This window comes from Fringilla coelebs (genome assembly GCF_963513975.1).
Source record: "Fringilla coelebs genome assembly, chromosome: 31".
Lineage (NCBI taxonomy): Eukaryota > Metazoa > Chordata > Aves > Passeriformes > Fringillidae > Fringilla > Fringilla coelebs.
Genome location: NC_140057.1, coordinates 782,709 through 802,366, shown reverse-complemented (window position 1 = coordinate 802,366; position 19,658 = coordinate 782,709). Strand labels below are relative to the sequence as shown.

Here is a 19,658-nt window from a genome sequence, read left to right as displayed (position 1 = left end):
CCCTTTTAACCCCTTTTACAATATAATAACCAAGCTAACAGTGCATGCTTAACGATCTATCAACTATTTTACAACAGTTTCTAACCTATTTTTAACAGCGTGCCCTGGGAACCCTGAACTTCATGCACCCCAGGACTCCTGAATTTTGTTTCCCCCCAGAATCCTGAATTTCATTTTTTCTGGGATTCCTGAATTCAGTGTGCCTTGGGAATCCAAATTTGGTGTTCCCCAGGAATGCAGAACTTCCTGTGCCCCTGGATTCCTGAATCTGTGTGCCCTGGGAATCCTGAACCTTGTGTGCCCCAGGAATCCTGAACTTCACCTCTCCCTGCCCTTTGCAGATATGGGCTGTTGCTGTCCTGTCCTCACTGTTTTCTCCATTACTGCTCTGCATTTTCTCTACACCATAGCCATACCCTGCTGCCTTGCTGGCACATCCCCACAGTTCACCTCCTGCTAAACTTCTGATACATCCCGAAACTTCTGGTACATCTCAAACTTCTGATACATCTTGGTGCCCTGGATTGCCAAGCAAATTGTATTCTATTTGCCATCTGGATGGCAGTTGCCTCCTGTTAATTGGGAAGTTTTTCTTACCTCTTCCACAGCCACTACTCCCTCTGGGGAGACATGTGCTGATAACAAGCTATTGAATGTCACTGCATGACTGATAAGGACTACAGCATCCCATCCTCCTAGAGGGAGGAGCCAAGCATTCCTACCCAGATATAATCTGGAGTTTCTGGAACACCAGCATGGCTTTCTCCACTGAATTCCCAGAGGAACAGCAGCTGCCTCTTCCACTGGATCTTCAGAGGAAGATTACACCCTTCTACAGGATCCCTGATCCAACAGAACCACACCTGACATGCCAAGAGGACTTGCAGCCACAACTCCAATGGAACTGCTACCAACACCCTGACTAAGAGGGTGTCCAGTTGTGTTCTGACTCTGTCAGTGTTGTTTTAGTTTACTGCATTGTTTATTTTATGTTTTTATTTTCTTTTCCAATGAAGAACTGTTGTCCCTGCTCCCATATCTTTTCCTGAGAGCTCCTTAATTTGAAACTTATAGCAATTCAGAGGGAGGGGGTTTACATTTTCCATTTCAGGGGAGGCTCCTGCCTTCCTTAGCACACACCTGTCTGTTCAAACCAAGATAGGTTTTGGCACCAAGCGTGAGGCTTGAGGGCATAGAAACAAAAAGGGGATAACAGTTCTTGAGTAATCTAATTTTTGTGTGCTATAGAAACCTCGTTAGGTGGCACCATGTAGTCTAGCTTACCCTGATTTGGGTGACATGTGGTCGTGGCTACATTTCTCCCATTTACAGGGCCTTATCTAAAAATGAGTCCTACAACCAAGGCTACTGTGGCTGTTATCCAGTTTGCTTTACAGGTTAATAAGGTGAGCAATTAATGGATTTTTAACTTCCTCTGGAAAGCAGACACATGGATTCAGAGCTATCACACCCTAACTGTATGGTTTTGGGGTCACTTTAATAATGGCACCCACTGTGAGGAAATGACACCAGGGAACATTTTCTCCCAACTCTTCACCCAGCTCTTTGAGTCTGCCCCACCAGTTTTTGAAGGGATCAGATCCACTCTAAATGCTAATGGTATCACACCGTGGCTGGTGTTGCTGATATGCCTGTTAACCCTTTTTATTAGCATTCAGAGATAAGGCAAGGCTGACTTGGATAACCACCCTGACACTTGTAGTAATCACATATCCTCTGAACAGAGAGAGACACAGCTCTCCCAGGATTTTCCTGGGAAGCTGTGAGGAGCTGTGGGAAACTCAAAGAATTCAAACAAACATTACCTCTCTTTCTGTAACTGTTTTTATAGATATGGTTTGTAACGCCACTGGGTCGCTTGTAGCTGGATAGCAAGACAGGGCCAGGGTTCCTCAGGCAAGCAGTCTCGGGCAGGGCAGCTCAGCCTTCTGGAGGCCGAGTGCCCTATAGCCTGGCGTCTTAGCAAGCTTAGTAATTAGCAGCTCTTATTGATTTTCAGCTCTTTACTTGCTAAGATGCCAGCCGCAGTGGCTTCCACACAGACGGAGAGAGAGGAGAAGGCAGCCTCAGAGATTCCACGATGGTTTATTTGCAGAGAGTTCGCGAAGAGTTCCGACGGCACCTCTTCTGACCAGAATGGGCCAGGGTGGCTGCTTATATAGGGTTAGGAGGGATTGAAAACTGACCAATTGTAAGGGTTAGGGAAAATAGCCTATAGGGTCACAGAGAGATAAGCTAGGCCGGAGAACCTAAGTGAAGACTCCAGGCTTGGCTATTCTGACTCAGCATTTCCGTATCTCTAGGCTTACATCCTCCACGGCGCCTTAGCCCCCTCAGTGTCTGCTACAATATGGTTCCCCAGAGTGGGCTATTCATAGTTCACTAATGGCCTGAGAGGTTTTCACTTTGAGACCAATCAGGTCTCACCTTAGTGAGTCACATTATAACAAGACTTGCTACCTTCATTAAACGCTTTTTGCCTCCTGATCCACCTGAGGACTGGAGTCTTTCATTCCATCCCTGACTTCATAACGTCATTTGGTGAACACTGACGTGTGCTGCAGCCTAGGCTGGAGGCACAGGGTCTGCTGGACCCCGACGTTTGGTGCAGCCGAGGCTGAAGAAACAGGACCTTAAGGGACCCGGCCGAGTTCACAGCTGAGGCTGAACAGGGGGGAGGTCTGGTGACCCCTCGTGGAATCGCAGGACAGCCGGGACACGTCCCAAGATGAGCGACCCGGCAACCCTCTGCGATTGGTTACACTGCAGGGGTACAAACATATTCCTGAGTTTAGACATTATTCAGACATTCCTGGGAGGTTCGAATGTTCCAGGAGCTCTTGTTTGATTTTAACCTCTGACTTGTCTGCAGGACATTCTGTAGATTGGACCCATATGTTTTATTTCCTTTTGTGGTTCCACCCTGTTGTTTCACACCCCCTGAAAAATAAGTAAATTTTTCTCAGGTTTTTATCACTGTTTTCACCTGGAGAGGCCGGTCCACAGGTGTGAGAAACAAGGGAATTGTTTTACACCTGAGTTCGTTACACAAAAGCATTTTACCATTGCATAGTCTCTATTTAAACATTTATGATTTATCTACTTGTTTATCTTTTAAAATATTTTAAGGCATAAGATATATTTATTAAATAGCTATATAAAATATATATCTAAATGTATATAATAAATATATAGGTATTTCTATATCTAAATTTATTTATTTTTATATATACATATAGCTATTTATTAGTCTACTATTAACTAGGCTATATGGTGCACACATAAACTGATCAATTATATTGTACCAAAAAGCAGCTGCAAGGTATTGGTACAATATTCCAATATTACTGGATGGAACGTGTCTGGGCTCGTCCGGCCCTCGCTGCTCGGCCAAAGGCAGCTGCTGTGGTTTTTCACCACAGAGATCCCTCTGGCTAGCTAGGAGTTGCAGCTAGACACTGAGAACAAGTCCAGGCTGGTAGGAACTCAGGTTTACCTCTGGTGAAAGTCCTTAGGCTAGGTGAAAAAGAAAGGAGAGGATTCTACCGCAGGGTTTGGTCCAGAGCTTTATTCCAGATCTCTGAATCTTGGTAACAGCTACAGTAGAATCCCGGCCACATGGTCCCAGGTCCTTTTAAGCCCAGGGGGAGGGGGAAGGGAGAGGATAGGTGAGCTACCAACCAGGTGGGAGAGGGCGAGTCTCAGGGGACAATGACACTTAGACAGGCCAATGGCCCAGGGCTGAGAAGCATCTTTTGAACTTCTGCCAATCACACGACGCCCTTGCTGGAAAGTTAAGCTTGATGGACATCACTTAGGAAGAGGTAGGGGGAGGGGAACAGAGAAGCTATTGCTACCTGGGAAAGGATTGGGAAGTCTGAAACAGGAAATTGCCACACACTACAACAGCAAGGAATTATAAATTGGACCATATCAAAATACCTGTGATCAATAACAACATGCAATAGTCAATAAAGAAATGCAAACTCCAATTATTATATTGTCATTTGTCACCTGGCTCTGCTGCAGCCACAGCAGAAAGCTGCCTCTGCTGCCAGGCACCGAGGGGGCTCATTCACCCCCTGACCCGCCACCGTGTCCATGAGTGTCCCCGCAGTGTCTTCAGAATGAACCCAAGTGTCCCCAGTGACGTCACCCCAGGAAGTCCCATCAGCATTTGGGACAATTTCAAAGAAAATTCCCATAAAATTCCCAAATTTGTCTCAAATACTGCGCAGGCAGGGGGGAGAGGACAAGTGACACCAGCAATGTCCCCAGTGGTGTCACTGCTCCCATGATGTGACGTCTGCCTGCAGCAGCCTTGGAATATCCTCTATGGCTCTTTGGCACCACTTGGCCACCACACGGCCACCTGGGCCACCATGGCCACCACAGGGATTGGAGAGGAGGGTGTGGATGTCCCAAAGTGTCCCCAGCAGGGGACGCATGGCCAGGCAGGCGCTGGCCTCCCACAGGTGCTCAACCTCGACCACCATGTGTTTTTGGGGTGTTCTACATCTTTTTCGGGGGGGATCCAGGTGTTCCTGAGGGCTCCAGGTGTACTCAGGAGGCATCCAGGTGTTCCTGGGATGGTTTCAGGTGTCCCGGGGGCAGTTCCAGGTGTTCCTCCATGGGTCCAAGGGTCTTTTGGGGGGATCCAGGAGTCCTGAGGGGATCCCGGTGTGTCTGGGCAGGGTGCGAGTGCCCAGGTGTGCTGGGAACTGGTGATCCAGGTGTGCAGGAACCCAAACATCTGGGCGGGCTGGAACTCAGGTGTGAGGGATACAGGTGTGAGAGGGATCCAGGTGTGAGGGGTCCAGGTGTGAGGAGGATCCAGGTGTGAGGAGGATCCAGGTGTGAGGGTCCCAGATGCCCAGGTGTGGGCTGGACTTGGCCATCCAGATGTGGTGTCACCTGGTTATGACATCACCCACCCACCCAGGTGTGATGTCACCAGCTCACCTAGCCATGACATCACCTGCCCAGGTGTGATGTGACCCCTGCAAGGTGTGACATCATCCAGGTGTGTGACCTCCAGGCTCACCTGGGCATGATGTCACCGTCATACCCAGCTGTCCCCTCTGTCCTCACCTGTCCACCCCCCCAGCTATGATGTCACCAACTCCAACAGGTGTGATGTCACCAACTCCAACTGGTGTGATGTCATCCACCCCCCAGGTGTGATGTCACCAATCCCACCAAGTGTGATGTCACCTACCCCAGAAGGTGTGATGTTACCAACCCCACCAGGTGTGATGTCACCCCCCTAGGTGTGATGTCACCATCCCTCCCTGGGTGTGTTGGCCCCCAGGTGTGCTAATGTCACACCTGTGGCATCACCCTGAGTCCCCCCATGTCCCTGTCCCCACACAGGTGGCTCTGGGTCTTATGAAGCTGTCCCTGCACCTCTCCAGGTGTGACAGGTGTCACTCAGGTGTGACATTACCTGTCCAGGTGTGACAGGTGTCACTCCTACCTGTGCCCTGTCCCCTGCCCCATGTCCCTGTCCCCCCACAGGTGCCCCTGTGCCTCACAGACCTGTCCCTGCACCTGTCCAGGTGTGGCAGGTGTCACTCAGGTGTCACAGGTATGTCTAAAGGTTGGAAATGGGGGTGTGTATTCTATTCCTACCTGATGGGCAGTTATCTGCTGCTCATTGGGCAGTTTTCTTCATCCTTTCCACAGCCAATCCTCCCTCCAGGGGATCTCTTCTGTTAATGAGCCGTTAATTATTAATTATCTTCTGTTCATGGGCCATTTTATCAGTCACTGCATGGCTGATAAAAATTCCATCATCCCATTGGGAGATGCTCCGCCCAGGGGGAGGAGCCAAGCATTCCTACCTGGATAGAAAAAGATTTGGAATCCCAGAGAGCCTTTCCCACTGCATTCCCAGAGGAGCAGCTTTCTTCTTACTTTTTGACTTTATTTTCACTTGTTTAAAATTTTTGACTTTATTTTTATTATTTTTATTTTTGAATTTATTTTTACTATTTTTATTCTTATCTTATTTTATTTTGGTTTTGATTTCTATACTTTTAATTTAATTTTATTTTTATTCTTTTATTTTTATTTCTATCATTTTGTTTATTAATTTATTTTTATTTATTATTTCATTTCTATCTTATTTTTATTTCTATCACTTTATTATTTATTGGTTTTTTTTATTTTTATCTTATTTTTATTTCTTATTTTATTTTTATACTTCATTTTATTTTTATTTCTATATTTCTTTAAATTTTATTTTATTTTATTCCCAAATAAAGAATTGTTATTCCTGCTCCCATCTTTGCTTGAGAGCCTTTTAATTTCAAATTTATAACAATTCGGACGGACGGGGTTCACATTTTCCATTTCAGGGGTCTCCTGCCTCCCTCAGCACACACCTTTCTGTTCAAACCAAAACACACCAAAATACCCCAAAATTCCATCCAAATACCATAACAGACCATGAAATTACCTCAAATCACTCCAAAAATTGCATCAAAATACCCCAAAATCCCATCAGGGATCCCAAAATTACCCCAAAATACCATAAGCGATGTTCCAAAATTACCCTAAATCACACGCAAATCCTGTCAGGGACCCCAAAATCCAGTCCAAGACTCCCTGAAATCCCATCAGGGACCCTGAAATTGCAGCAAAATACCACAAAATTACCCCAAATCCCTACAAAATATGGTCAGGAACCCCTGAAATCCCATCAGGGACCCAGAAATTGCACCCAGGCACCCTCAAACCCCATCAGAGACTCCCAAAATCCCATCAGGGACCTTGAAATTACCCCAAAATACCCTAGAATCCAGTCACAGACTCCCTGAAATCCCATCAGGGACCCCAAAATTACACCAAAATACCCCAAAATCAAGTCAGGAACCCCAAAATCCCATCTGAAATCCTCAAAATCAGGGCAGGGACGATAAAATTACCCCGAATCCCTCCTAACTCTGGTCAGGGACCCCAAATCTCCCCCCAAATTGCCCCAAACCTGGTCAGTGACCCCCAAAGTCCCCCAAAATCAGCCTAGATCACCCCCCCAAAATTCAGTAAAAAACCCCCAAATCCAGTCAAGGATCCTCTAAAATCTTCCTAGATTCCCTCAGGACCCCCAAAATCCCTCAGGACCACCTCAAATTCCGCCCCCCCCAAATCCCCTCACGACCCAAATTCTCCCTCAGGACCCCCCAAAATCCTCCTCAAGGCTCCCCCACCGATCCTGTCAGGATCCTCAAACCCCCTCAGGAGCCCCAATTCTCCCCCACAACCACCCACAATCCACCCAAAGCCCCTCAAGACCCCCTCCAGATCCCCTCAGGACACCCAATTCTCCCTCAGAACCATCAAAATACACCCTACACCCCCTCGGAACCCCCAATTCTCCCTCAGAAGCCCCCAAACCCCCTCACGACTCCTCACATCCCCTCAGCACCCCCAAATCCCCTCACAACCCCTGAAACTCCCTCAGGACCCCCCAAAATCACCCACAAATTCCCTCAAGATGCCCTCAGATCCACTCAGCTCATCCCAATTCTCTCTCAGAACCCCCAATTCTCCCTCACGCACCCCAAACCCCCTCACATCCCCTCAGTGCCCCCAGTTCTCTCTCAGGACTCTCCAGTCCCCCTCAGATTCCCCTAAATCCCCTCAGGATCCCCCAAACCCCCTCAGGATCCCCTAAATCCTCTCACGCCGCCTCAGGACCCCTCAAACCCCCTCAGGACCCTCCACATCCCTTCAGAACCCACCAAACCTCCTCAGGACTCCCCTTTCTCCCTCAGGACCATCAGTTCTCCTTCAAGATCCCCGATTCTCCCTCAGGACCTTCCACATCCCCTCAGGACCCCCCAGTTCTCCCTCAGGACCCCCCAGACCCCCTCCTAACCGCCCCCAGCCCGCTTCACGCCCGAGGTCTCGCGAGAGAAGCAGCGCCGCCATCTTGGGTGAGGGCAGTTCCGCCCGCTCCTCAGAGCGCTGCGTGTTCCCTCCTAAATCCAGCCGGGAACGGCGGAATTTATCCGCCTGGAAATGGCGGGATGGAGCCTGAATCCACTAGGATTGAGCCTAAACCCCCTGGGATTGAGCCTAAAAAGCTCCCAAATCCAGTGAAGCGTTATCCCATGGATTAGGGCGGTACAGGTGAGGGGTGGGGCAGTGACGTCACCTCTGCCGGCCCGATCCCGCCCGGCCATTTCCACGCGCGCCGCCATCGGGGCCGGTTGTGTGCCGGGACCGCCGCCTGTCCCGGGGCTCCTTCGCCACCGGAGCGTCCCCAAGATGTCCCCGCCGGGTCCCCAGTGAGCATGGACGAAGAGGTGCGGGGAGGGGCGTGACAGAGGGCTCGGTGGGAGAGGGGACAGGAGGGGTGGAGGAGGGGTGGCAGAGGGGACAGCAGAGGGGGCAGGGGCTGGCAGAGGGGACAAGGGAGGGACAGACGGACAGCAGAGCCCTCCAGGGAGGGGCATAGGGGACTCCGGGAGGGAACAGGGGGCACCGCAGAAGGCCACGAGTGCCACCAGGTCCCTGACACCTCCCCTGTCCCCTCCCCAGCTGCTGGAGCGGCATGTCACCGCGGTGGCCACCCTGGGCACGGTGGTGGCCACTGTGACCGGGCAACACAGGGATGTGCGGCAACGTGCCTCTGCAAAGTTCCTGCAGACCGCCCTGAGGAACTTCACCTGGAACCTCCGTAAGACCCTGGACCATGGTGATGTCACCTCCCTGGTTGACTTCGGTGTCCCCTCCCTGAGCCAGGCCCTGGCTGCCCTTGAGCCCAACTCAGGGGCCAGCTGGGACAATGTGAGAGCAGCGGCCAAGGCCTGGCGGGAGTTGGTGGCCATACTCATAGAGAGCTGGGAAGAGCTGGCCAAGGAGGCCACCAAGCTCTGTGATGCCTGCATACCCACGGCCCCCACCCAGGCTGGGAACCCGCAGGATGAGGCCACACACCAGGGGACAGATGGGGTCAACCTGGTGGCCATGGCCCAGCAGCTGCCAGTGGTGCTGGACAGGGAGGAGTTGGCCTTGGTGGGGTCCACATGCAATGCCTGGGAGGCAGCAGCCACCCACAAGGAGGAGTCGACCACCAGCAAGGAGGAACCAGCCACCAATGAGGAGGAACCGGCCACCAGTCAGGAGGAACCGGCCGCCAATGAGGAGCTGGCCATCAGTGAGGAGGAGGTGGCCATCAGTGAGGAGGAGATGGCCATCAGTGAGGAGGAGGTGGCCACCAGCAAGGAGGAACCAGCCACCAGTGAGGAGGAGGTGGCCACCAGCGAGGAGGAGCCGGCCACCAGTGAGGACGAACCGGCCACCAGTAAGGAGGAGCCGGCCACCAGTGAGGAGGAGGTGGCCACCAGCAAGGAGGAACCAGCCACCAGCGAGGAGGAGCCGGCCACCAGCGAGGAGGAGCCGGCCACCAGTGAGGAGGCGGCGGCCACCAACAAGGCCATAGACGAGGCCGTGGTGGCCACCAGCCAGGCAGGGGCAGCCACCAGGAGGGGACATTGGGCAGAGGCGGCCCTGGAGCCACTGAAGCACTTGGTGGCCGCCTGTGACAAAGCCACGTTGTTCCTCTCACAGCTGCAGTGGTTGCTCGACGTGTTTGAGGCTGATCTGGAGTGGACATGGGCAGAGGAGGCGTCCCCCAATGTCCCCAGTGTCCACGAGGCCTTGGTCAGCGAAGTGGCCGAGTTTGAGCAGCTCTGGGATGCCAGCGCCCACCTGGCCGAGGATCACCTGCTGGGGATACTTGATCTCATTGACAACATCCTCTTGAGTCCCTATGGTGGCCCTGGTGGCTCTGGTGGCCCCGGTAGCCGCGCAGTGGACGAGCGATGCCAAGAAGCCATCAAGGACATCCCGAGGCTGCTGCAGGGACAGTGATGTCACCCCTATGATGTCATTGGGGCAGTGATGTCACTGGAGAGACTTGTGGACACTTGAGTGGCACCAGCTCCTCATGTCACCAAGAGCCCCTCAAGTGCCACCAGCTCCTCGTGTCACCAAGATCCCCTTGAGTGCCACTAGCTCCTTGTGTCACCAAGAGCCGCTCAAGTGCCACCAGCTCCTCATGTCACCAAGAGCCCCTCAAGTTCCACCAGTTCCTCAAGTGCCACCAGCTCCTCTTTCACAAAGAGCCCCTTGAGTGCCACGAGCTCCGCGTGTCACCAGGAGCTCATCAAGTGCCACCAATTCATCAAGTATCACCAGCACCTCGTGCCACCAAGAGCCCCTCAAGTGCCACCAGCTCCTCGTGTCACCAAGAGGCCCTCAAGTGCCACCAATTCCTCAAGTGCCACCAGCTCCTTGTGTCACCAAGAGCCCCTCGAGTGCCACCAGTTCCATTAGTGCTACCAGCTCCTCATGTCACCGGGACCTCATGCAGGACAACCTGAGGAGGGGTTCTTGTGCCACCAAGAGCCCCCCTGAGTGCCACCAGGACTGGCCCAGCCCCCGTGTGTGGGTCCCTGGTGTCACCAGGGTCTCTCTCTGTGTCACACACCACCCTCAGGCACCCACCGGGACCCCCCTGAGCACTGGGACCCCCGAATTTCACCGTCCTTGTGCACCAGGACGCCCCTCAGGACCCCTCCTCAGGCATCAGGACCCTCGAGTTTCCCCTCCCCCCTCCTCATGTGCCAGCACCACCAGACTTCCCCCTGCCCCCCCCACCACCAGGAACCGGGACTCTCCCCTGAGGCACCGGGACCAACAGAGACCCCCCCCCAATCAGTCAGTGCTGTCATGGTTCATTGGGATCTCCCCTGGAGCACTGACCTCCCCTGAGGCACCAGGACCACCAAAGACCCCCCTAAATCACTGATCACCGGGACCCCCTCCCGAAAATCACAGAGCACCCGGACCACCTCCTCCCCCTGCCCCCCTGCCCCCCCCCTGTGCGCCAGGACCGGGGCTGGACCCTCCTCGTGCACTGGGACCACCCCCATGCATTGACCCCCCCCTCACTGGGCCCCAGGACAGGGACTGGACCCCCCCTCGTGTACTGACCCCCCGAGCACCGGGCCCAGACCACCCTTTGTGCCCCCTCACCCATCACAGGAGTTCTGTCCCCTCCCCTTTGACCTGCCCAGAGCCACGGGACCCCCAGGAACAGCACCGGGACTGGGGGATGGCCCAGAAGCGGGACTGGGAGGGCCCCAAGCGCTGGGGGGGCACAGGGGGGTCCCCAGCACTGGGGGGGCTCCTTTGGGGCTCAGTCCTGTCCTCCCGCACCCCGTTATCAGCCAGGACCCAATCCCCTGTGAGAAACATGGGTCAGAATTGAAATTTTTATAAAAGTTTGTTAAGGGATAAAATCCTGGTGCTAATTGCCAAAAGCTCATCGTTAATTAAGCCATGTTTTTTATGTCCTGTTACATCATGGAGGTTCATGCATATTCATGAGTGTTTATGCATATTCATAATATATTATTGATCTAAATATATATATATGAGTAATAAAATAGAAATATAATAGTAATATATATTTTAGAAAAATATTTTACAGTAATATATTTTATACCAACAGAATTAATATTATATTTATATATATTTATATATTAATTTATTATATTATCTAAAATTACTATTGTTATATATATAAATATACATATATTTTTCTATGTTCTGTATGAATTATTTTCAATCTTTCCTGTGAGTTCAGAGGTACTTTTGTTTGGTTTTAACCCTTGACTTGCCTCCATGCTATCTTGTGCATTAAAACAATTTATTTTATTTCTCCTTGCAGTTCTGTCGTGTTTTCACTCTCTGGTGACGAGAGAAGAATTCATAAATTTTTTTTCCACTGTTTTGGCACTGGGATGGAACTGGTGACACTGGGACACAATTGGGACACTGGGACAAGATGGGGGACACTGGGATGGCACTGAGTTGGTGACATTGGGCTGGTGGCACTGGCATGGTGGTGCTGGGACAGGACTGTGGACACTGGGATGGAACTGGGCTGGTGACACTGGGATGGTGACACTGGGACAGGACTATGTGCCCTGGGATGAAACTGGGGACACTGGGACACAAATGGGATCACTGGGATGGGGACACTGGGATAGAACTGGTGGCACTGGGATTGGACTGGGGACCCTGGGATAGTGACAGTGGGACAGAACTGGAGACACTGGGAAATAAATGGGAACACAGGGATGGGGACACTGGGATGGGACTGGTGACACTGGGGTGGTGACACTGGGCTTGAACTGGTGGCACTGGGAACACTGGGATGGGAGTGGTGACACTGGAGCAGTGACACTGGGGCAACCCTGGTGACACTGGCTGGTGGCACTGGGATGGGGACACTGGGCTGCAACTGGGGGCAGTGGGAGGGGACTGGTGGGATGGGGATTCTGGGACAGGACTGGGGACTGGGATGGGGACATCAGGACAGAACTGGGGACAGTGGGCTGGTGGCACTGGGGTGGAACTGGTGACACTAGGAACACTGGGATGGGGACATTGTGACAGGATGGGGACACTGGGCTGGCCCTGGGTTGCTGATGTCAGCATTAATTAATTAATTAATTAACCCCCCAAGCCCCAATTGTTTGTGAAGGCAAATCTCTTTTTCCATCCATCAGTCAGGGGAACCCTTCCCATTGCTCCTTTGCTCTCTCAGTGCCGGTTCGATCTCCCCGCAGTGCCAGAGCCAATGTCCAAGGAAGGGCACCTGCTGGAAAGGAGTGGGATGAGGTGACATCACCTCCCAGGCCCCGCCCCCCACAGCCATGTGCCTCTGGTGGCCCGCTGGTGGCCATGTGACCCCACGATGTGACACTCCCTGGAGTGTCCCCAGAGTATCCCCAGAGTGTCCCTGGAGTGTTCCCAACAGCCATGGAGCCCGAAGAGATGCGACAATCCTGGCGTGGGGGGACAGAGGGGTGACTGAGGGGACAGGAGGGCGTGGCAGGAAGGGGGGAGGTGACAGAGGTGTGCAGGGGACTGAGGTGGGGGGAACAGCAGGGCGTTGTAAGGGGTGGTAGAGGGGAGGAGGGGGTGACAAAGGGACAGAGGGGTCAGCAGAGCCCTCCAGAAAGGGGCAGAGGGGACCCAGTGAGGGCACAGGGGCCACCGCAGGAGGCCACAAGTGCCACCAGGTCCCTGCCACCTCCCCTGTCCCATCCCCAGGTGTCCCTTCCCCAGGTGCTGGAGGCTCTGGTGTCCATGTTGGCCATCCTGGGCGAGGTGGTGGCCACCATGACCAGGGCACACCAGGGCCTGCGGTGCTGTGTGCCCCCAAAGTCCCTGCACACCGCCCTGAGGAGATTCACCTGGAGCCTCCATAAGACCCTGGACCACCCTGGTATCACCTCTCTGGTCAGCTCTGGTGTCCCCTCCCTGGGCCAGGCCCTGGCCGCCCTCGGGGCCACCCCAGAGGTCAGCTGGGCTGATGTGAGAACCCTGGCCAGCACCTGGCAGATGTTGGTGGCTGCGCTCAGGACGAGCTGGGAATGGCTGGCTGAGGAGGTCAACGAGCTCTGTGACTCCTGCAGGGACGTGGCCACCACAGACCCCACCCCGGCCAGGAACCCACAGGACAAGGCCACCCACTGGAAGATAGGTCAGGAACACCTGATGACCTTGGCCTGGTGGCTGCCAGTGGCCCTGGACAGGGATGAGGAGGCCTTGGCAGGGGCTGCACATGATGCTCGGGTGGTGGCCACCAATGAGGCCATGGACGAGGCCGTGGTGGCCACCAGGCAGGCAAGAGTGGCCACCAGGAGGGGACATTGGGCGGAGGAGGCCCCGGGGCCGCTGGAGTGCTTAGAGGACATGTGTCACAAAGCCACCGAGTTTATCAGATACACGGAGTGCCAGCGCAGGGACATCAAGGCTGCCCTGGAAGGGACGGGGAGGCGTTCTTTGATGTCCTTGAGGACTTGAGGGGTGCGGTGGCCGAGTTTGAGCATCTGTGGGATGCCAGCGCCCACCTGGCCAAGGATCACCTGCTGCCGACACTGTGGGTCATCCACAAGCTCCTCTTGTGTCCCTATAGTGGACCAGGTGGCCCCGGTGGCCTGGATGGCCCCGGTGGCCGAGCAGTGGCTGAGCGGTGCCAAAGAGCCATCGAGGACATCCCGAGGCTGCTGCAGGAAAGTGTCACATGGGGGCAGTGACATCACTGGGGACATCACTGCTGTCTCTTCTTCACTCCTCACTCCCCTCACAGGATTTGAGACAAATTTGGGGAATTTTCTGGGAATTTTTATTGAAATTGTCCCAAATCCTAGTGTGACATCACTGGAGACACTCAGGGGACACTCAGGGACAGGGGACAGGGGTGAATGAGTCCCCTCAAGACCTTCCAGCTTTCCACTGTGCCTGCAGCAGAGGCAGGGGCTAAATTTAATAATTGCCTTTTGCACTTTTGTATTGCCCTTTGTATATTGTTATTGATCACCAGCAATTTGATATGGTGTTTGATACTGATATTGATTACCAATGATTCCTTGTAGCTGCTGGTTGGTGCAATATAATCTATCAGTTCATGTGTGCACTGTACAGCTGATAAATAAATAAATATCCTCTATATAAATAATATCCTCTGTATAAATCAGACTGGGCTGATCTGAACTGTGTCAGACACATCACTGACCCCACTGAGAGCTGAGTGGTCAATAAATCCACCCCAACGTTCCTTGAGGGGAGCACAGCCAGGGAGCTGCTTCAAGGTGCTGTCACTGAGAGATTTCCCCTTGGAAACCCTGGGTGGAGTGGAAAACTGGGGATACTGGGCTGGTGGCACTGGGATTGAACTGGTGGCACTGGGCTGGTGGCACTGGGATGGAACTGGGGACATCGGGACTGGAATGGTGGCAGTGGCACAGGGACACTGAGATTGAAGTGGTGCCACTGGGATTGAACTGGTGGCACTGGCCGGGTGGCACTGCAATGGAACTGGGGACACTGGGACACAACTGAGAACACAGAGCAGGCAAACTGGGACAGGACTTGGGAAACTGGGAAGAGAGGGCTGGGGACACTGCAATGGAACTGGGGACACTGGGACACAACTGGGAACACAGAGCAGGCAAACTGGGACAGGACTTGGGAAACTGGGAAGAGAGGGCTGGGGACACTGAGGTGGAACTGGGGACACTGGAACGGAGCTGGGGACACTGGGTTGGTGGCACTGGGATTGAACTGGGGACACTGGGGTGATGACAGTGGGGCAGCCCTGGGGACACTGGGCTGGTGGCACTGGGATGGAACTGGGGACACCGGGACTGGAATGGTGGCAGTGGCACAGGGACACTGAGATTGAAGTGGTGCCACTGGGATTGAACTGGTGGCACTGGCCGGGTGGCACTGCCACGTCCCTGGTGCCACCTGTGCAGTGTCCCTGTGTCCCCGCAGTGTTTGAGGACACTCACCTGCTGCTGGCCCTGCCTGCAGTAGCTGTGTCCTGACAGGTGGCCCTGCAGGGGAGGGGACATTAGGGTGTCACCTGGCCACCAGCAGGCCATGGCCCTGGGGGGGCAGGGCTGGGTGGTGACATCACCTCATCCCACCCGTTTCTGGCAGGTGCCACGACTTAGCTCTGGTAATGTTCAAGTACTGTTCTGGTTAATTAATTAATGCTGACATCAGCAACCCAGTGCCAGCCCAGTGTCCCCAGTCCTGTCCCAGTGCCACCAGCCCAGCGCTCCCAGTGCCAGCCCAGTGCCAGCAGCCCATTGTCCCCATACCAATGTCACCATCCCAATGTCCCCATCCTGTCCCAGTGCCCCCATCCCATTGTTCCCAGTGTCACCAGTTCCACTCCAGTGCCATCAGTCTCGAGTCCCTTTCTGATGTCCCCATCCCAGTGTCCCCAGTCCTGTCCCAGTATCCCCACCCCACTGTCACCAGTCCTCTCCCACTGCCCCCAGTTACAGCCCAGTGTCCCCTTCCCAGTGCTCCCATTTGTGTCCCAGTGTCCGCAGTTACATCCCAGTGTCCCTCATCCTGTCCCAGTATTCCCAGTTGTGTTCTAGTGTCACCAGTTACATCCCAGGCTGCACAGTCCCATCCCAGTGTCCCCACTCCCATCCCAATGCCACCATCCCTGTGTTCCCAGTTGTGCCCCAGTGTCCTCAATTCTGTCCCAGTGTCACTCTCCTAGTGTCCACAGTTCCATCCCAGCATAACCAGTTGTGTCCCAGTGTCCCCAGTCCTGTCCCATTGTCCCCAGTTGTGTCCCAGTGTCACCAGTCCCATCCTAGGGTGTCCCCAGTCCTGTCCCAGTGCCATCATCCCAGTGCCACCAGCCCAATGTCACCAACCCAGTCCCACCCCAGTGTCCCCCATCCTGTCCCAGTGCCCCTGCCCCAGTGTCCCCACTTCTATCCCAGTGTCTCCAGTTCTGTCCCACTGTCCCTGTCCAGTGTCACCATCCCAGTGCCACCAGCCCAATGTCACCAACCCAGTCCCATCCCAGTGTCCCCCATCCTGTCCCAGTGCCCCAGTCCCAGTGTTCCCAGTTGTGCCCGTGTTCCCCATCCTGTCCCAGTGGTCCCAGTTGTGTCCCCCTGTCACCAATCCCATCACAGTGTTCCCAGTCCCACCCCAGTATCCCCGATCCTGCCCCAGTGTCCCAGTCCCAGTGTTCCCAGTTGTGTCCCAGTGTCACCAGTTACATCCCAATGCTAAAACAGTGGAAAAAAGAAGAATTTATGAATTCTTCTCTCATCATCAGAGAGTGAAAACACGGCATGATGGAACTGCAAGGAGAAATAAAAAAAATTGGTTTAATGCAAAAGATGGCGTGGAGGCAAGTCAAGGGTTAAAACAAAAAAAAAAAATCTGAACTCACAGGAATGTTTGAATATAATTTATATAGAATATAGAAAAATACATTTATATTTATGTATATATAAAATATTATTATAAAATATTATTATTAAAAATTTAAATTAATATAAATCAATATAACTATATATATGAATATAATATAAATTCTGTAGGTATAAAATATATTAATGCAAAGTATTTTTATAAAATATATATTGCATTTCTATTTTATAACTCATATATATATTCTGTTGGTATAAAATATATTAATGCAAAGTATTTTTATAAAATATATATTATATTTCTATTTTATAACTCATATATCTATATTTTGATCAATAATATATTATGAATATGCATCAACCCTTTGTGAATACGGATGAACTGCTGTGATGTAACAGAATATAAAGAACATGGTTTAATTAACGGGGAGCTTTTGGCAATTAGCAGTAGGATTTTATCCCTTAACAAACTTTTATAAAAATTTCAATTCTGACCCATTTCTCATGGGGGGGTCCTGATAGCAGGGCAGGGGGGATGACAGGACCCAGCCCCAAGGGACCCCCCCAGGTTCTCCTGCACGAGGTCCCGGTGACACGAGGAGCTGGTGGCACTCGAGGGGCTCCTGGTGACATGAGGAGCTGGTGGCAGCTGAGTATCCACAAGTCTCCCCAGTGACATCGCTGCCCTGATGACATCACAGTGGTGACATCACTGTCCCCGCAGCAGCCTCGGGATGTTCTTGATGGCTTCTTGGCACCGCTCGTCCACTGCGCGGCTACCGGGGCCACCTGGGCCACCATAGGGACTCAAGAGGAGGTTGTCTATGAGATCAAGTATCCCCAGCAGGCGATCCTTGGTCAGGCGAGAGCTGGCCTCCCACAGCTGCTCGGCCTCGGCCACCTTGGCCACCAAGGCCACGGGGACATTGGGGGACGCCTTCTTTGTCCTGCTCAGGATGATCATGATCTCCGAGAGGCAGTAATCCATGTGCCTGATGAACATGGAGGCTCTCTCACACGCATCCACCAAGCGCTCCAGCGGCCCCAGGGCAACCTCTGCCCAATGGCCGCTCCTGGTGGCCACCTCCTCCTTGCTGGTGGCCACCTCCTCCTCACTGGGGGCCTGCTCCTCCTCACTGATGGCTGCCTCCTCCTTGCTGGGGGCCAGATCCTCCTCGCTGGTGGCCACCTCCTCCTCACTGGTGGCCACCTCCTCCTCACTGGTGGCCACCTCTTCCTCGCTGGTGGCCACCTCCTCCTCACTGGTGGCCACCTCTTCCTCACTGGTGGCCACCTCTTCCTCGCTGGTGGCCACCTCCTCCTCCTCCTCAATGGCCGCTGCCTCCCAGACATTGTGTGTGGCCCCCACCCAGGCCACCTCCTCCCAGTCCAGGGCCACCGGCGGCTGCCAGGCTGTGGCTGCCAGGGTGTGCCAAGCTGTCCCTCGGCGGGCAGTCTTGTACCACAGGTCCCTGGCCTGGGCAGGGGCTGCGTCCACGCAGGCAACACAGAGCTTGGCGGCCTCCAAGGCCAGCTGGTCCCATCTGCTCCTGAGTGCGCCCACCAACTTCTGCCAGCCCTTGGCCACGGCTCTCACATCGGCCCAGGTGATCCAAGAGGTGGCACTGAAGGTGGCCAGGGCCTGGCCCAGGGAGGGGACACTGCTGTGGTCCAGAGTCTCACGGAGGCTCTGGGTGAATCTCGTCAGGGCAGCCTCCAGGGAGTCTGGAGACATGCGCTGCTGCTCGCCCCGGTGTGACCCGGTCACGGTGGCTGCCACTTCGCCCAGGGTGGCCACCACGGACACCAGAGCCTCCAGCAGCTGGAGAGGGGACGCCTGGAAAGGGGACACGGGAGGTGTCAGGGACCTGGCGGCATTTGTGGCCTCCTGCGGTGGTCCCTGTGCCCTGCCGGGGTCCTCTTTGAGCCCCTCCCTGGAGGGCTCTGCTGTCTGTCCCTCCCTTGTTCCCTCTGCCACCCCCTGCCCCTCCCCTCGTAGCCCCTCACGCCCCCTGCCCCCTCTGCTGTCCCCTCTGCCATCCCCTGCCCTCTCTGTTGTCTCTCTTGCCACCCCCTGCCACCACACTCGTAACCCCTGCCACCCCCCGTGTCCCCCAATCCCCCACTCCGCCTTCCACCCCCTCTGTCACCGCCCCTCTTCCTTCCACTCTCTCCTGTCTCTTCTGCGGCCCCGTCCCCTCCCGCCACCCCCCGTGTCCCCTTCATCCCTCACCGTCCCCTCTCCCCCCCGTATCCTCTCCCCCCCCGCCTTGTCCCCTCTGTCCCTCCCCGTGCCCCCGCCCCCGTCGCACCTCTTGGGGCTCCATAGTCACTGGGGACACCTTGGGAACACCTTGGGAACACTCCGGTGGCGAAGGAGTCCCAGGACAGGCGCCGGTCCCGGCCCAGAACCAGCCCCGGCAGCGGCGCACGCGGTAACGGCGGAGCCGCCTCAGGACAGCGCCGGAAAGGGGCGGGGCCGGGGAGGTGACGTCACCGCCCCTCCCTGCACCGGGACCGCCCCAATCCGGGGGGAGCTCCGGGGTTCGGGCGCGGTTCAGGCTCCGTCCCAGGGGGTTTAAGGTCAATGCCAGGGGATTAAACTCTGTCCCAGGGGATTTAGGCTCCGTCCCAGGGGGTTTAGGGTCAATGCCAGGGGTTAAACTCTGTCCCAGAGGATTTAGGCTCCGTCCCAGGGGGTTTAAGGTCAATGCCAGAGGATTAAACTCTGTCCCAGGGGATTTAAGCTCCGTCCCAGGGGGTTAGGGTCAATGCCAGGGGATTAAACTCTGTCCCAGGGGATTTAGGGTCCGTCCCAGGGGGTTTAGGGTCAATGCCAGGGGATTAAACTCT

General features: G+C 54.2%; 2 protein-coding genes across 5 annotated transcripts; one reads left to right on the top strand and one right to left on the bottom strand.

Annotated features, from left to right (window-relative positions):
• Positions 1-8,065: 8,065 nt before the first annotated feature.
• On the top strand, positions 8,066-11,457 carry LOC311164352 (uncharacterized protein). Of its 4 annotated transcripts, none has more exons than XR_014616855.1 (3): positions 8,066-8,333; positions 8,569-10,000; positions 10,113-11,457. XR_014616855.1 is itself a non-coding variant. In XM_084223777.1 (3 exons), the coding sequence occupies exons 1-3, from the start codon at positions 8,322-8,324 to the stop codon at positions 9,901-9,903; spliced, it is 1,188 nt and encodes a 395-aa protein (XP_084079903.1). In that variant the 5' UTR covers positions 8,066-8,321; the 3' UTR covers positions 9,904-11,457. The 4 variants fall into 4 exon arrangements, 3 of the variants coding, with proteins under 3 accessions (XP_084079903.1, XP_084079902.1, XP_084079901.1); XM_084223777.1 differs by having other exon boundaries at positions 8,569-9,313; positions 9,473-11,457; XM_084223776.1 differs by having other exon boundaries at positions 8,569-9,334; positions 9,473-11,457.
• Positions 11,458-16,993: 5,536 nt separating this feature from the next.
• LOC311164338 (uncharacterized protein) lies at positions 16,994-19,251 on the bottom strand. Its single transcript, XM_084223759.1, has 2 exons — positions 19,118-19,251; positions 16,994-18,642 (listed from the first exon to the last, which is right to left on the bottom strand). The coding sequence occupies exons 1-2, from the start codon at positions 19,130-19,132 to the stop codon at positions 17,515-17,517; spliced, it is 1,143 nt and encodes a 380-aa protein (XP_084079885.1). The 5' UTR covers positions 19,133-19,251; the 3' UTR covers positions 16,994-17,514.
• Between the last annotated feature and the right edge of the window lie 407 nt (positions 19,252-19,658).